The sequence below is a fragment of the Accipiter gentilis genome, chromosome 30, assembly GCF_929443795.1.
Source record: "Accipiter gentilis chromosome 30, bAccGen1.1, whole genome shotgun sequence".
NCBI lineage: Eukaryota > Metazoa > Chordata > Aves > Accipitriformes > Accipitridae > Astur > Astur gentilis.
The window spans coordinates 5,998,951-6,013,206 of NC_064909.1; the positions used below are offsets into that span (position 1 = coordinate 5,998,951).

The window sequence follows — 14,256 nt, forward strand, 5'->3', positions numbered from 1 at the left end:
CCGGCAGGCCGAAGCCCGCTGGCCGGCAGGCCGAAGCCCGCTGGCCGGCAGGCCCTGCGGCGCAGGGCGGCCCGCCTTCCCACTGCCGGTGTTCTGCTGCCACCCTGTGGCGGGCCGGGCCGGGCCGGCCTCGCCCGCCGCTCCCCGCTCGCAGCAGGGACCGGCTCTCCCCGGGCGGCTGCCGGCGTGACCACAACGAAGGCTGCGGGCTGTCCCGGGCCTCTTGCGGGGGACGCCGTAACCTGCTGCCCCCTCTGCGAGGTTTGCTGTTACCAGTCTTGGTTGGATTTCTGCCTGATGAACCTCAGAGATAAGTAGTACAAGAGCAGGAAGCTGCCAACGATACCCGCCAGGACGAGGTAGCTTACGTAGAGAGGGTGGGAGTCCAGGCCCAGGGCCCGGGTGACCTGTAACCGCGGAAGACACAACATTAGGAACCGCCACAAGATTTTTCATGCTGGATCTGGGAAGTGTGTTTGACGTGTGAGCTTCCCTGGCCCCTGCCGCCCTTCCCCGTGGTTTCCAGGTGGATGCGTCTTTCAGAGTGGTTCGACAGCTGGTTACAGCTACGCTATGTCTAGTGGCTGCGGAATTTCAGGGGAAGGCAGTTCGGCTTCTGAACAATTTCAGCAAGCACGTAGTTGGGGCCTGTGTAGAAATACTTGCCCTTTGTTCTTTTCTTTCTTTTTTTCCTTTTTTCTCTTCCACTAAAAAGAAAGGCATAAAAGGAGTGACACCTGTAGGGACAAATTTAAAATACGCCACATGTAATGTGACTTCACGTATTGGTTTAGTGCTTGCCAGATTTGAGGCCTACAAAATCTACTTATATATGATGGGCATATAAATGGTATTCTAATTGGTTATCAAACATTTGAAACAATTTTTATTAGTGACTTACAAGTTTCCCTGGTATTTGAAAAGTAGTATTTCCAACAGCAATTTCGTATGTGAGGTCAGTGAACTGAATTTGCATCATGCCTTGAAAATTCCATCTGAGAAAAGAGATTTTAGAAACCCAAAATGGAACTGGGAAAAAAAAAAAAAAAAGACAGAAAGAAAGAAGTTGATACACATACACAAAATTTGAGACCTCAAAAACTGCTATGTTGCTGCCAAATACAGCATGGTTTTTTTTTCTAATTTCTTGGCAAACAGAGGCTGTAAACATATAACAGTTTATTATGGGACAAATATGGCAGATATACTTCATATTTTTATGTGGAGATGGAAAATTAGGAGAGCGCTAATATCCATGGCTGTCAAACAAGTCTCACTAGAGCTCAATCTTCATCTACTGAACAGAATTCTTTTTATTGAAAAATTTAGCAAACACGTAAGAATTGAGCCTTTCACTAGTGCTTTTTTAACCAGACTTCTTGTTACCTCATTTTCAGATGGAGAAACTGATGTAAAATGAATGACCTGACTCCACTGTCACCACCCAAGAAGATAATTGCAAAGGTAGGAATAAAGGTGAGTTTTCCTGCACAGGACACACTCAGCCTCACAAAAACCAGTTGCTGATGAAAGCCATCGATGTTTCAGTTCAGAGGAATGGTGGGAGCCTTGTCTTACCTGTCCAGAGGTTTTCTAGGCTTATCACAAAACCACCACTCAGGTAGAATGATGTGAAAAGGACATTGCCGAAGAAGGCTGAAAGCTGTAACGTTGGTAACAGTGCTGCCACCCAAAGTGCCATCGCGCGGGCACTATAGACAGCCAGCCACACCAAGAGGAAGTTCAGCAGGAAATGTTCTGGTTCAGGAATGAGGTTTGCCAGCCAGTAGATGGGAACCCCATAAATTATAACAAAAGCACAGTGTTCTGGGAGCTCCCCTAAAATCTGTTTAGGAAGAAAAAAAAAACAACAAAAAAACCAACAGAGATTAAGTCAAATGATAATTACAGAACCACCTGAGATGTACCTTAATGTTTTTATGGACTGCTCATAAAAACTACAGCAAATACTCCTTTAGAATGCAATCATCTCCCTGTTTGGTGTTGTCAGTGACATGCAAAACCAATCCACAACAGAAATTGAAATCTTCACTAATTTTTTCTCCAGTTATGACAATTCCTATAACTAATTATTAAATTGAGAGCGTTCTTGTTACAGATTAGACATTTTGTTACAGTTTTGGCAGCTTCTGAGAATTTAAGAAACTTTCCCTGAGAACTGGTGTGCTTGATAACAGTAACACTGTTACTGACTCATGGCAACTCTATGTTTTGTCCAAATTTGGTTGAACCTAGTGTGAGATCAGCTTTGAGACAAATTTGGCTGTTGGTCACTTCCTTACTTTGTCCCAAAGGCAGGCCAGTTAGTAACTACTAAACTCGTTGTAAAACAAAAACATGCTTAGAATTTTCTCAAATATCTGAAGATATGTATAGAGAGTGTTATGATTAATTCTTCCAAAGAGGGTTGCTACTATCTTCTAATACTAAGGTTGTAACAAATTACATCGATTTCTCTATGAATAATGTGCAATCTTTGTGACACAATGCAAAGAATATTTTTCTCTGGCAACCACTAATAAGCATTTAAAATCTTGTGCAGAAATGGAAACCTAAATTACAGATGCCATGGCAGGCAGAGCTCATCTAACAGTGGCAACATCACAAAGAAGGGATTTTTCTAAACCCTTGTGAAAAAGAGAATGTGGGGGGTTTTTTTAAAAGTTCTAAATTTATTTCCAGCAACGCTGGCTCTATATGCACTTAATACAATTGTTTGTCTCTGACCAGTACAAGCCCAAACAACTACTGGAAATATCACAGTTAGCATTTTGCCATGGTTGTTTTACCTTTGCTTCAGCATTTAATAGGAATATTTTGTTTTACAGATCAAGACATGTAATCAAACTTTCAAAGATGCTTCAGTGAATAAAATATGCAGGTATGCAAAACTGTCTAAACCCTCAAATTTGAGTTTGAGATTTCTCAAATTTTGGACAAACAACCCAGTGAGAGATTCTTCCTTGGCTTTTCTGGGGTGGGATCTCAGTCGTGATTTATGGCAACAGATCTAAAGTAGTGTGAGGTTTAACCCATTAATGCTAAGGAAGCAAGAATGATAGCCTTAGCTGGCAGACCCAAAATAACAAAATCTGATATGAATGTATGCAACAAGGCTTTGTTTGGTTTGTGCTTTTTAATGTTAAAGCCAGCTGTTTTATTTTCTGGCAACAGAATCAATTACCTTAGCAAAGAAGTATGGACTAACAGAGTACATTCCATCTTCCAAGTCATGATAAAGCATAGCTCTTTCTGAATGACCTGCAGGGTAGGAACAAACAGGTTTGTTTCATCCTAGGGTTGCATTAATAAGTATAATATTTTCATTGATTTAGGAATTTTCTGATTTTGATTGCTTGTACCATTTACAAGAAAACTGACACTTACATTTGGCAATAACATCCAAAATCACTGTGAATGGGATTAGTGCACCTATCATGTACAACAGTGCTGTCGTGTCACGAATAGAGAGTCTGGTTTTGTCATGGCCATAGTACAAAAATCCAATTAATAATGACATGAGAAGGGCCTCAAATCCATGGATTAATAACGTTGAAAGATCTCTGAAGTCATTGGAGACTTGACGACTAGGAAAACAGCAACATTGACCATAAGGTATAGTACTTACTAATGCCAGTTATATTCAGATACATTGCCCCAAACGCTCTGCTAAAATCAGTTCGTGGAACTTGCCAACTTTGAGTAGGATGGGAGGTGGGCTGTCGGATTCTGTAAAGGATTTTACCTAATCAAAGCTATTGGGTGTCTGTAGCTGCCTAGTATTTCAGGTCTGAAATGCTGAAAGCTTGAAGGAAGGCAGTGGGGGTGGGACAGTCTGATTTCAGAGACATAGAAGCAATTACTTCAGTTATAGAAGTCTCTCTGTTAAGGACCTGTAGCGTATGCTAGTAACGGCTGATGCTCGTAGTGATGTTCTACATGTATTAATTCAGTTGATCGTGTTTCTTTTGAGTACATAAGCATGGAACCCAACTACAATACTTACCTGTGCTGGCTATAATCAGTGAAGCCTCCTGGCTTCAAATCTGAGGCAGAGGTGTGAGGATGGCAATGCCTGAGCCTACCATGCGGCTGCCTGGGCTTGCTGAGGGTTGAGTCACCACACTTCAGCACATGTGTCAGGATGGCAGTACCCAAAACTGCGATGCACAGTTCCAGAGCCTGGAGGCTTCTGCTGCTCCTTAAAGCTGCAGGCTTCCAGAGATGTGAGCTGGAGCTGACTGTGTCTGGAAGGAGCCCTGGGGCAGAAAGGTGGGGCTGTACATCTGGCTGCCGTCCTGCTCAGGGGGCTGGGGTGAGCTGGTATAGCAACACCTCTGCTCTGTGACTTGCTCAGGCCTAGCGCTAGCTCTGCACTTTCAGCATGCACTCAGTTCTCATTTTGTGCTTCTTTCTTATGCTTTAAAATACAAACAGGCATGATAAATAACTGTTTATGCTGGAGATAAGGTTACCTTAATAATACAGTGAACTGCTTTAAGACTCCTGGTAACTGGTCACTTGAATGGCGGGGCATGTTGATAGCCTCTTCTGAATTTAAATGGGACCTGCCCAAAAGAAAAGAGAAAAAAAATCAAGATTAGCACAGGCTGTAGCTGTTATTCCAGATATGCTGTACAACACTCTTTTCTTTACCTTTGCTTGCTGAATGTGGTTGCAACATTGTCTCCATCAGTAACTTTCCATAAGAAATCATCAAAATCTTTGACTTTTTCTAGGAACAAGTTGGCAAGAGTATTTGCTCTTTTTCGGCTTTCCATCTCCTTTTCTGCAGTCTGTTTATTGATACTGGTCAAATCAACTGCAAGACATTATTTGACATGAGCCCATGTGCTACAGATGTGATAACTTTATGATGTGTTTAGAATCAGAGATTTCATCGTGAACAGACAGTATGACCTGTGGGCATGCATTAGCTACAACAGTTAAAACTTTATCAGTTACTTTAGGTAATTAGAGAAGAACAGATTGTTAATGTGTATTTTGTCTTGGGAGATGTTTCTTACCTAGTCATTCAATGAATCACTGAGAGATTTCATAATTGCTTATTATAATATTTTAAACTACTATTTCAGATTTTTCTAAAATTAATAGTGGCTTGAGAGGAGTGCTGAGAATAAACAGTTTGAATTTCCTTCCTGGCATGTAGGCATTTACAGTCTGTTATGTGACTTTGCCTTAAATTACATGTTTTTTTCTCCATCTGCAAAATGCTAGGTTTTGTTTTGTTTTGTTTTGTTTTTTTTATATCTTACAAAGGTGCCATAAACTTTCCCTGATACTGAGAAAGCCCAAGAAGATTTTATCTATGGACAACATAGTAGCAGCAACAATAGTTCACTTAGCATTATTTTTTTACTTAACAAAATGATATTTTTTTTAATCTAAACTTATAATAGTATTTTCTAATGCTGACCTTTAGTACAGAGTTACAACACATGACATTTTGCAGACGCTTTCTGAGAGAACTATCGCTGCAAACTTTGTAACTCCTTACATTGGGCTGATCATCTCTGTTTGGACACTTCAGTAGGAGCCCATCAGAGCTGAGTTGCAATCTGTCCTACCTCTTCCCTTCTACCATGGTCTCCTGTTTCTCTATCAGACACACAGCCAGCATTTGTGCATTTCCATCAGGTGCTCCTTCTTGCTGTGGCATCCTCTACCATCCTGTCCCGTTTCCACCTTCCTGTTGCCCACATTTCTCTTCCTATGGGTACTGACTCTGTGCACATTGTTAAATGATCTTCCACCTTCCTTTCTCATCCCTCCCAGCCTCGATGTTGTAGGGGTTTGTCTCTGTTACCAGAGGCTGTAGCTACAAGTTTCCCCAGGACTGCCTCATATTCTCCATTCCCATATATGGGGCTACTGCAAGCCTTCCTCAAGGCTGCACTTGGCTGAGGACTGCTCTAAACCATGGTGGTGACAAAGGTCTTTTTGCAGGCCTTGACACTGAGGGTAACTTCTGTTTATCTCTGCACAGCTGATACCGCCTGCCACATAGGCACAGCCGAAGAGGTTTCTCCAGAGCGTTGCAGCTGGTATCTGTACAAGGTTTCCTAGCCAACTTGAGAGCAAAGACCTAAGGGCTGGAACTGAATCAGCCTCTGTGGTAAGAGACTACTGCCATTAGATTAACAAGGCCAGGTTCCCTTTGCATGTTGCAAAAAACAGAAGAATGGATTTGGAAGCATGTAGTTAACTTTGAGAATAGAAATAAAAGGATTGTTGTTCTGGGTTGGCTTTTTTCTCTTCCAGTGTGCTCTGTTGGGCAGCACTCATCTTTCCTATTTACTGCTCCAGGTGTGTATTATTCCTCACCCTTGGAAACTAGCTTTCTATGTTTCTTGATTCAGAAGTCAGAGAACTGGCTACAGAAAGCAATTGATCAGTTCCTCCCAATGAGGGTAGAAGTTTAACCAGATAAAACATGGGAATAAGTGTGCTAAGCATGTGGAAGAGTTGCTACACCTGGCAGGGTTAGAAAGAGGATTATTTAAAATTGATTCTGTCCATACCTCTTGTTTTTGTTACATTTCCTGTACTGACAAGTAAGGATCTTATTAAAAACTGAACTTGCTGCAGTATTGATTTGAGTCAGTTATAAGGCATTTCCAAGACAGTTATGGTCAATAAAAATCAATGTTAGCTGATACACTTATGAAAGCAAATGATTTCCAGTAACAGTTTTTTATGGCAGTGCTTTATACTAACCATAGAAATCTGCAGGATTGCTGTACTTTGGGCAGGGATAGCCTAGTTCTGTGAAATACTGGACCATGTCTCTAGCTGTTCCAGAATAGACAGTGACTCCAGAAGTCATCAGAAGAACTAAATCAAACAGTTGGAAGATATCTGACCGGGGCTGATGAAGTGAAAGAAGAACTAATCTGTTTCCTCTGGCCAGTCTGGATAACGTTATCACAAGGTTATGTGCAGTAAAACTGTCCAGTCCAGATGTGGGTTCATCAAGTATGAGTATTCCTGCCAAAGACAATAAGTTTAGCTGTGGAAAGCAGCATGTTTGATTTGGAAAATATGTTCTAAGTGAAATAGTGCTAGTGCATGAAATCTCACTGATAGATTCCTTTTTTTTTTAAAGTTCAAAGTATATTTCATACCAGCATCACATAATATTCAACAACGGCAATTTCTTCCACTATCTTACTGAACATGATGACTAAGAGTAATTATGTTAAATCTTATCTTGCTCCCACTGGAAACAACAAATTTTTTTTTTTTCACTGAGATACAGATTTAGGTTCCTTATTAAATTTAAATTCTTCTCTGCAGTTTTGCACTGCCTGTACAAATATCAGGTACATTAATATTAATTAATACACTATTCCTAGTTTTGTATCCTGCCTACTGAAATATTTTAACCTAAATGCTCGATATTTAAACCTCTTGCATTATTCATGTGCAAATACTTATACAGTATTAATTTAGACAGCTCCTCCTCCTCCCAACCTGTGGTCTATTTTGCACCTATTTGCACATATATATGAATAGATATGCGTATGTTTGGATTTTTTTGTTTGTTTGTTTTGCAATGGGTTGTTACAAACTTGAAAGTGTTTTATTACTTTGCAGTGTTTGTGTTGTTACAGAACTTAATGGCCTCAATCAGCGCAAGGCAATGTCTGTACACAGACATGGTTTCTGTGCTGAGGGGTATAACGTGTTTGAAATGTAAAGAAAGCTTTACATGTTTCTCCTAGAACTAATTATTTTTTTACTTCAGTACTAGCACATTTCCACACTAGCTCTATTCCTGAGCATCACTTCTTACAAAAAAAGACTTCAGCTTGCCCCACAATTACAAAAATACAACTATATACAAGTAAAAAATTCTCAGATCCATTTCTCAGTGGAAGAACTGACGGGAAATCTTGCTCAACAGGAGGCTCAGCCAAGTTCAGTAGTGCTTTTGATATATAAGAGCAGATGGGGGATTCAGTCCTGCAAAATCAACTGCAGATTTAGCCTCATGTTTGCTTCTACTGAAGACGATGAAAGTTTCTAGTTCACATGTGGCATGAGCCAGCCACGTCAGTGAGTTGCACAAGACCGCAATGACTGACTATCCAGCCAAGAAAATTACCTTCCCTGTTAACATTACACATGTAAATGGGCTGGGTTGGAGGGAAGGAAAACAATTCTCCATGTTATAATAGGCCAGCAGCCTTCCAAAGTAACTTGTGGCGTGCAGTCAGATAAAAAACAAACCTCATGTTGATATGCACAATCCAGAGCACTGCTGTGAGGGTGACTTCAGGTGACTTTCAGTAGTCTGTGTGATGGTGGTTTTAGAGAGCAGCGGGTGAAGGCTCCCAGGGAGCTCTACCCAGCTCTGTCACCGCTTTTCCAGTGGCAAAGGTGACAGAAGCAAATGTGGGCTGGCTGCTGAAACACTCCATGTACAGAATTATTACTATAATAATTACAGTATTATCTGTGATCAGTGCTGATTTCAATTTAAGCAAATGGACCCACATCCAGTCACTGTGTCTAATTTTTGCTAGGGAGAGGTAACCTCTGGCAGAGGTGGTGCAAGACTTGTTAAGTGTCCTGAGTATGAACTCCTCTAGCTGCCCCAGGGGCAACTGTGTGCATGACTCTTCCCTGAAAGCTCCTGTCTTCATTTACTGCCCCGTTTTCCCCCAGTGGCCTATGGTCGACACAAGGAAGGTGTCAGGGTTTTGCTTACCTGGGTTCCAGAGCAGCTGCACACCGATGCTCACTCTCCGCCTCTCACCTCCCGAAACGCCACGGAGGTACTCATTCCCTACCCTGGTGTTTGCACACTGACGCAAGCGTAGTTCTGCTATAACATCTTCTACCTGGGGGGATCCAAAGGGTAAAAGAGATAAAGCAAGAGTTTCTTTGCACATTCGTGCTTAGATAAAGCTGAAAATACGATTAATGTGGTTAAAATTCATCTGGATATTTCAGTGCTATCTGATCAAGAGACACTTGAAAACAATTCTTGGTTTTAGAGATAACATTAAAAAAGACTCAGCTATCAGCAATTCAGTTCTTCTTTCAGCCTCTTTAATGCTTTCTCTAGATTGTCATTTCTTTATGAGCTTTGGAACAATTGCTGGTTTCTATCTTGAAAGAAGAAAAAGGTTTATAATTCATAATCTACATTAAAAAATGCCAGATTAGCTGTTCTGACTCCAAACACACAGGCTCTCTTGGATAATTCCTGTCAGACACATTTTTGACAACTTTATTTTTTTCCAACAGCTTAATTACCCTTTTTTTCCTTTGTGAGTCTGAAAAAAACTTTGGAAGGCGCAGTTTGGCAACGAACAATAGTGTTTCTCTGACAGTCAGGTGGGGGAGCAGTCGGTCATCCTGCCGCACGTGTGCTATGCATTTCTTAACAAGCTGGGGAGTGCTGGGTTTGTTGTTGATCATGATTTGACCAGACTTGATTTTGCCTCCATGATCACGGCAGGTTATCACATCAAGCAAGGATGTCTTTCCACCAGCTAGATAGAAAAATAAAAATTGTAAATGAAATTAATTTCCAAGGGATCATTTTGAAAAGTGATTTAGTCACAGACAGAGGATAGAAGTTTTTTGTTCCTTAACATCTTTTCCCCAACCCTTCCTGAAGTTTTTCCAAAGCCACAGAGACAGAATTGTCTTGAAAGAAAATACTGACTCTAAGCTCACATTCAGGAAATCTCTCTCCTCTGGAAGGGAGTATGTGGCTTTAACCTTTGTCATTTCTCAGCAGAATTGGGTAGTTTGGTGTTGAGGAAAGCTCCATGAGCTCAAGAAGCAAGATTGTCTTCTTGTTACCTCTCTTTCATTTTTGAAACATAGGTGAAAGGTGGTGTCCTGCGCTGGCTGCAGGGCTGGGATCTAAATGCTGAGCAAGAGCTTGCTTTGTGGAGGGAATTGTGAATTTAGAAATGGCAGCTGGAACAGCTGCATGACTAAGGCTCTGAATAATTATACAGACAACAAGAATCTTAATCATGATTGAAATAAAAATTATTAGGACTTAAATAAGACAAAAAGTCATTTAAATAATTAAGAAAAGCTGGCTCATTCTCTGAGGTAAGAAAAGTAAAACAATGAAAACACCACCTGATTTGGAATTAAATAGCAAATGAATTTTTCCTTTTTGCTGTATGATACTGTATGTAAACACACAGAGCTCTCTTATTATGATAAGATGTCATTGATTTCTAGTCTCCCTGTTGAAAGATTAACTCCACACTTGTTTCTTAATATATACATTTTAAAAAAGAAACCCATCCATCTGTAAACCACATATTGCTCTATTTAAGAGTGACATATTGATTGCCATTGACAACATGAAACCCATCAGCAGTTTGATCCATTTTACTAAGGCATTTGATGAAATAGATGATAAACAGCTTTTAAAAATAGTTTGACTAGTTTGCTGAAAGGGGTTTGTACTCAGTGTATGTTACCTTACAAAGGTGCTATATCTGTAACTTAATATGTTATTTCATCACAAGCTTTTCCTTTTATTGTCAGGAGAATCTCTAAGGTACAACTTCAGTTACATTAAGGATATGTGCTAAGAAAAAAATCCCATGGCAATGGGGAAGACAAACCTCTTTTGTAGAAATAAAGTTAAAACTTCTTTGGTAAATATGCCTTGCCTTTGAGAGAGAGCATCTTCACTGAACCACTGAGCTAACCTGATGTAGGAGTCTAGTGAAGACACAGCATGGGAGTTTTTACCTCCAAAGTATGGGTACTTTTTACTTCAGTTTGACAGGTCACGCATCTGCTTCTTATACCCCTAGATGAGCTTAGACTCAACTAACAACATGGGGTAAAGGCCATCTCTCCATTAGTCAACCTCACCCTGGAGAAGATTAAACCAGTTCCACCAGAAAATGAAAGGAAAAAAAAAAAAAGATGTAAGAAAGCAGAGACCCATTTTAAAGCCAAACTGTCCTGGTTTCAGCTTTAAAACAGAAGAGGAGCTGTCTTTTTTTTCCTCTGTGTTTCTCTTAATTAATCCAAATGAGGTATTTTATCCTGTTAGAATTGTTACAGTCAGAAGGAAATTCCTGCTTATGGCTATGCATAGTTGCCACTGATCTTTCTTATGGGGTCTGGCCTCATTTGTCTGCTATGTTACTGGGTGAGGTCTGCAATTGGCCTGTTTTGAATCTGAGCCATGAAGCTGTTTCTTGTCCAGCAGAGCTGGGACTGCAGGCCACAGTTACAACAATACCCTGTTACACCTCAGGAAACAAATAGCAAATGTGTACAAGTCTTAACAAAATTGGTTTTGAAAAGAAATTTTAATCCCCCCCGAGTATCATTTTTTGTTTCCTCATACATTTTAAATAATGTATTTAAGTGACACATTTCCAATAGTTGTTTCTCAGCTAGATTTTGCCATTCATAAGACTGCAGAGTATTGCTCTTGGCTGTGTACATTTTACCTGAGAGTTGGTCAAATAATGAAATTTGGTTGCTCTTACCAGTGCTTCCTATAATAGCTAGCATCTGACCACTTTGAACTTTTAAATTCAGATTCTGGATTATTGACATGTGAGAACGGGGATCTGATGTCCAGGTCCAGGGCATTTTCATCTGTGCGAGGTTTTCATACCAGGGAATCTGGGATGCCGTGTTAACCTAACGAAGAAACAAACAAGTCCCTTCAATTCAAACAATAAACTCTTTAGCAATACATACCTTCAAAGTTATGATGTTACAAGCAGAGAATATATTAAAATAATACTGTTAATTTTCAGAAATACATGGAAGAAAGTTCTTTTACAGTCAAGTATGGTTTTCATGCTTTGCTTCTTTTTCCGTTAATCACTAAAGCTGTCTCTGTCCTCTGGTGATTTATTGCTATTGTAAATTTCAAATGTTTAAAATTTTTAATATAATTTGAAATTACACAAACCTGAAAATTGTGAAATCCACTTCAGATGCCATGGTGGCACAAAGGGACATGAAAAATTTCACTGGTTCCCTGAAATCCTCCTTGTTAGTCAGCCTCTCTTTGTCTCCTTCTACATACCCATTCTTGCCAGCAAGGGCTCCTACCATCCCTAGCTGGACAGAAAGTCCCTCTGCCCCAGCCCTCAGAGGAATAATTTGACTCAACACTGAGAAAAAACAGACCCTAGAAACAGGTTTCTCCTGTCTTATCCCCTAGCTTTACTAGATATATTTACAATGGAGGGTTTAGCCTGCTGTCAATATTGCAGTCAAGAGCATGATTCTGCTCACCAGACTTCTGTATATTTGACTGTGCAACAGTCATGTGAACTTTGTGTTTGAACTTCAAATTTGTTTGGCATTTAAAATGGCTTGCATATAGAAACAGGCGTTGCTGGATACGCTTCCTGCTGAAAGGAGGGATATAAATTACAACTTTTACCTGGTAGTTGAGTTCTTTGACCTCAAGAACATTTGATTTTCCACTGTATGTGAAATACAGGCTGTTATCTTCTTCAGAACAAAAAATAGTATCCTGGGCCTTGGTCTGGAAAAGTTATTAGGTTAATTACAACAGTTAATTACAATACCTAAAGTGCTGTTGAATTTTGAGTTCAGAAAAGGCAAAGCACAAAGGGAAATATATTTTATGAAATATAACAGTATTGTTGGTGAGTTACTGTAGTGCAAAAGTCTGAAGGGTTCAGATAAGTTATCTGTTAATCAGTGTGAAACGTACTTTGTTCTAGCGGCATGTATGAGGGCCAAACATGCTGTGCTATGCTCTTCTATTTGCTTTCAGTTTAAATGGGATCACTTTCAAAATGGAGATAAATGTTATGCCACTACAAAAAGATTGGACTCTGTTTCTGGTTTTTGAGGGAAAAAAGTACTGCTTCAGCAGTGTTAGTCTACTGGATCAAAATGGTGCATATTGAAATTCATAAGTTATGGCAGCTAAAAATTAAGGTTTACTTGAAGTATGTTCGTTATTGAATTTCACAGAGACTCATTAACTTGGAGGCTTTACAAACAAGTAGGTGTGCAACCACTAGTACAGTCTCTTTTCTCCTCTTTTGTTTATTAAATTCACAGTTCGTCAAGTGGAACTTAGTGTTCTGAGATATCAGTTAAAATAACAGAGTCTCTAACTGGCTTGTTTAACCTTTTGCATGTAGCTGCAATTAAGAACTCTTTGCTGAGGCAGCTTTCTGGCTTTGGGTTTAATTCTATGTGCATGCCAGTAGTTTTTACTCCAGACAGCCATATCTCTCCCACAGCCTTGTGCCTTTCCTACGAGTCAGACTCATATCCTAGCCAAGGCAAATGTACCTGTTCCCTGTACAGCAGACCCTATCTTGCCTGTGGTATCTTTGGCAGATGGTAACCACAACCTTTGTGCGCACATGCTGCCCTCACAGCAAACAAGGTTGATTAATCTTTTCAGTCTAGATACACAGCAGAAAGCACCGTGACACCCAGCAGCCTGAAAAGCCACCCTCCAAGCTGCCCTGCTGCCAAAGCACTCCGCGCTCTTGCTTACACTGAACTTAACTTTTTAAAAAATAGGTGGTCCCCAGCAAATGTGAGGAGCTGGTTTTACAGCCTGAAAGCATGTCCTGGAAAAGCCAGTTCCAGGCGTGCTCAAGGACTTTCTGCTCCATCCATGTGTTTGAAGATCCCCTCCCTCGGCCCCACCACCATGGCACCTTGAGGGCAGCTTGCGTGGCACCAGCCTCGTTGCCAGTGCGCTCTTGTCGGGGCACGAGGACACTTTCTGCTCCTTGTTTCAGAGCTGAAGGAGATAAGGGCTTGCTGCCTGAGAAAGCCTGGTCAGCAGGCTGGCCACTCACCTCTCCCAGCTCCTGAGCAAGAGCTGTAGCTGTGGGATGACTCAGCCCGTCGGGTCCCTCCCCGCTCCCCACAGGTCTCACTCACCGGTAAGCCCTCACATGCCGCCTGGCTTAAGCCAGCACGGTCCAGAGGGACATTTTCAGTGGCTTCCTTCATGCTGGCAGTGGAAGGCCTCGCTCCCTGCAGTGGTTTGACTGCTGGCTCTTTGAAAACTGGCAATCCTTCTCTTCTTGGTTTTGAGGTCAGCCCTTTCCAGGCACCTTCACTGCAGCACCGCTTCTCGCGGCGCGCTGTGCCTCTGTGGCTGGCATGACCCCGCGGACGGGGAAATATTCCTCTCTTCTGGGACAGTAACAGCTCGGGCTAAAGGTACATCAGATAGTGGCTTCAGCTAAT

The 14,256-nt window shown here is 41.1% G+C and overlaps 1 protein-coding gene across 1 annotated transcript; it reads right to left on the reverse strand.

Annotated features, from left to right (window-relative positions):
• Positions 1-269: 269 nt before the first annotated feature.
• ABCG8 (ATP binding cassette subfamily G member 8) lies at positions 270-14,107 on the reverse strand. Its single transcript, XM_049833924.1, has 13 exons — positions 13,945-14,107; positions 12,449-12,553; positions 11,535-11,691; positions 9,307-9,545; positions 8,756-8,888; positions 6,760-7,029; positions 4,678-4,843; positions 4,497-4,589; positions 3,409-3,608; positions 3,206-3,282; positions 1,579-1,846; positions 902-1,029; positions 270-407 (listed from the first exon to the last, which is right to left on the reverse strand). Exons 1-13 carry the CDS (start codon positions 14,014-14,016, stop codon positions 270-272), a joined length of 2,046 nt encoding a protein of 681 aa, XP_049689881.1. The 5' UTR covers positions 14,017-14,107.
• Positions 14,108-14,256: the final 149 nt, after the last annotated feature.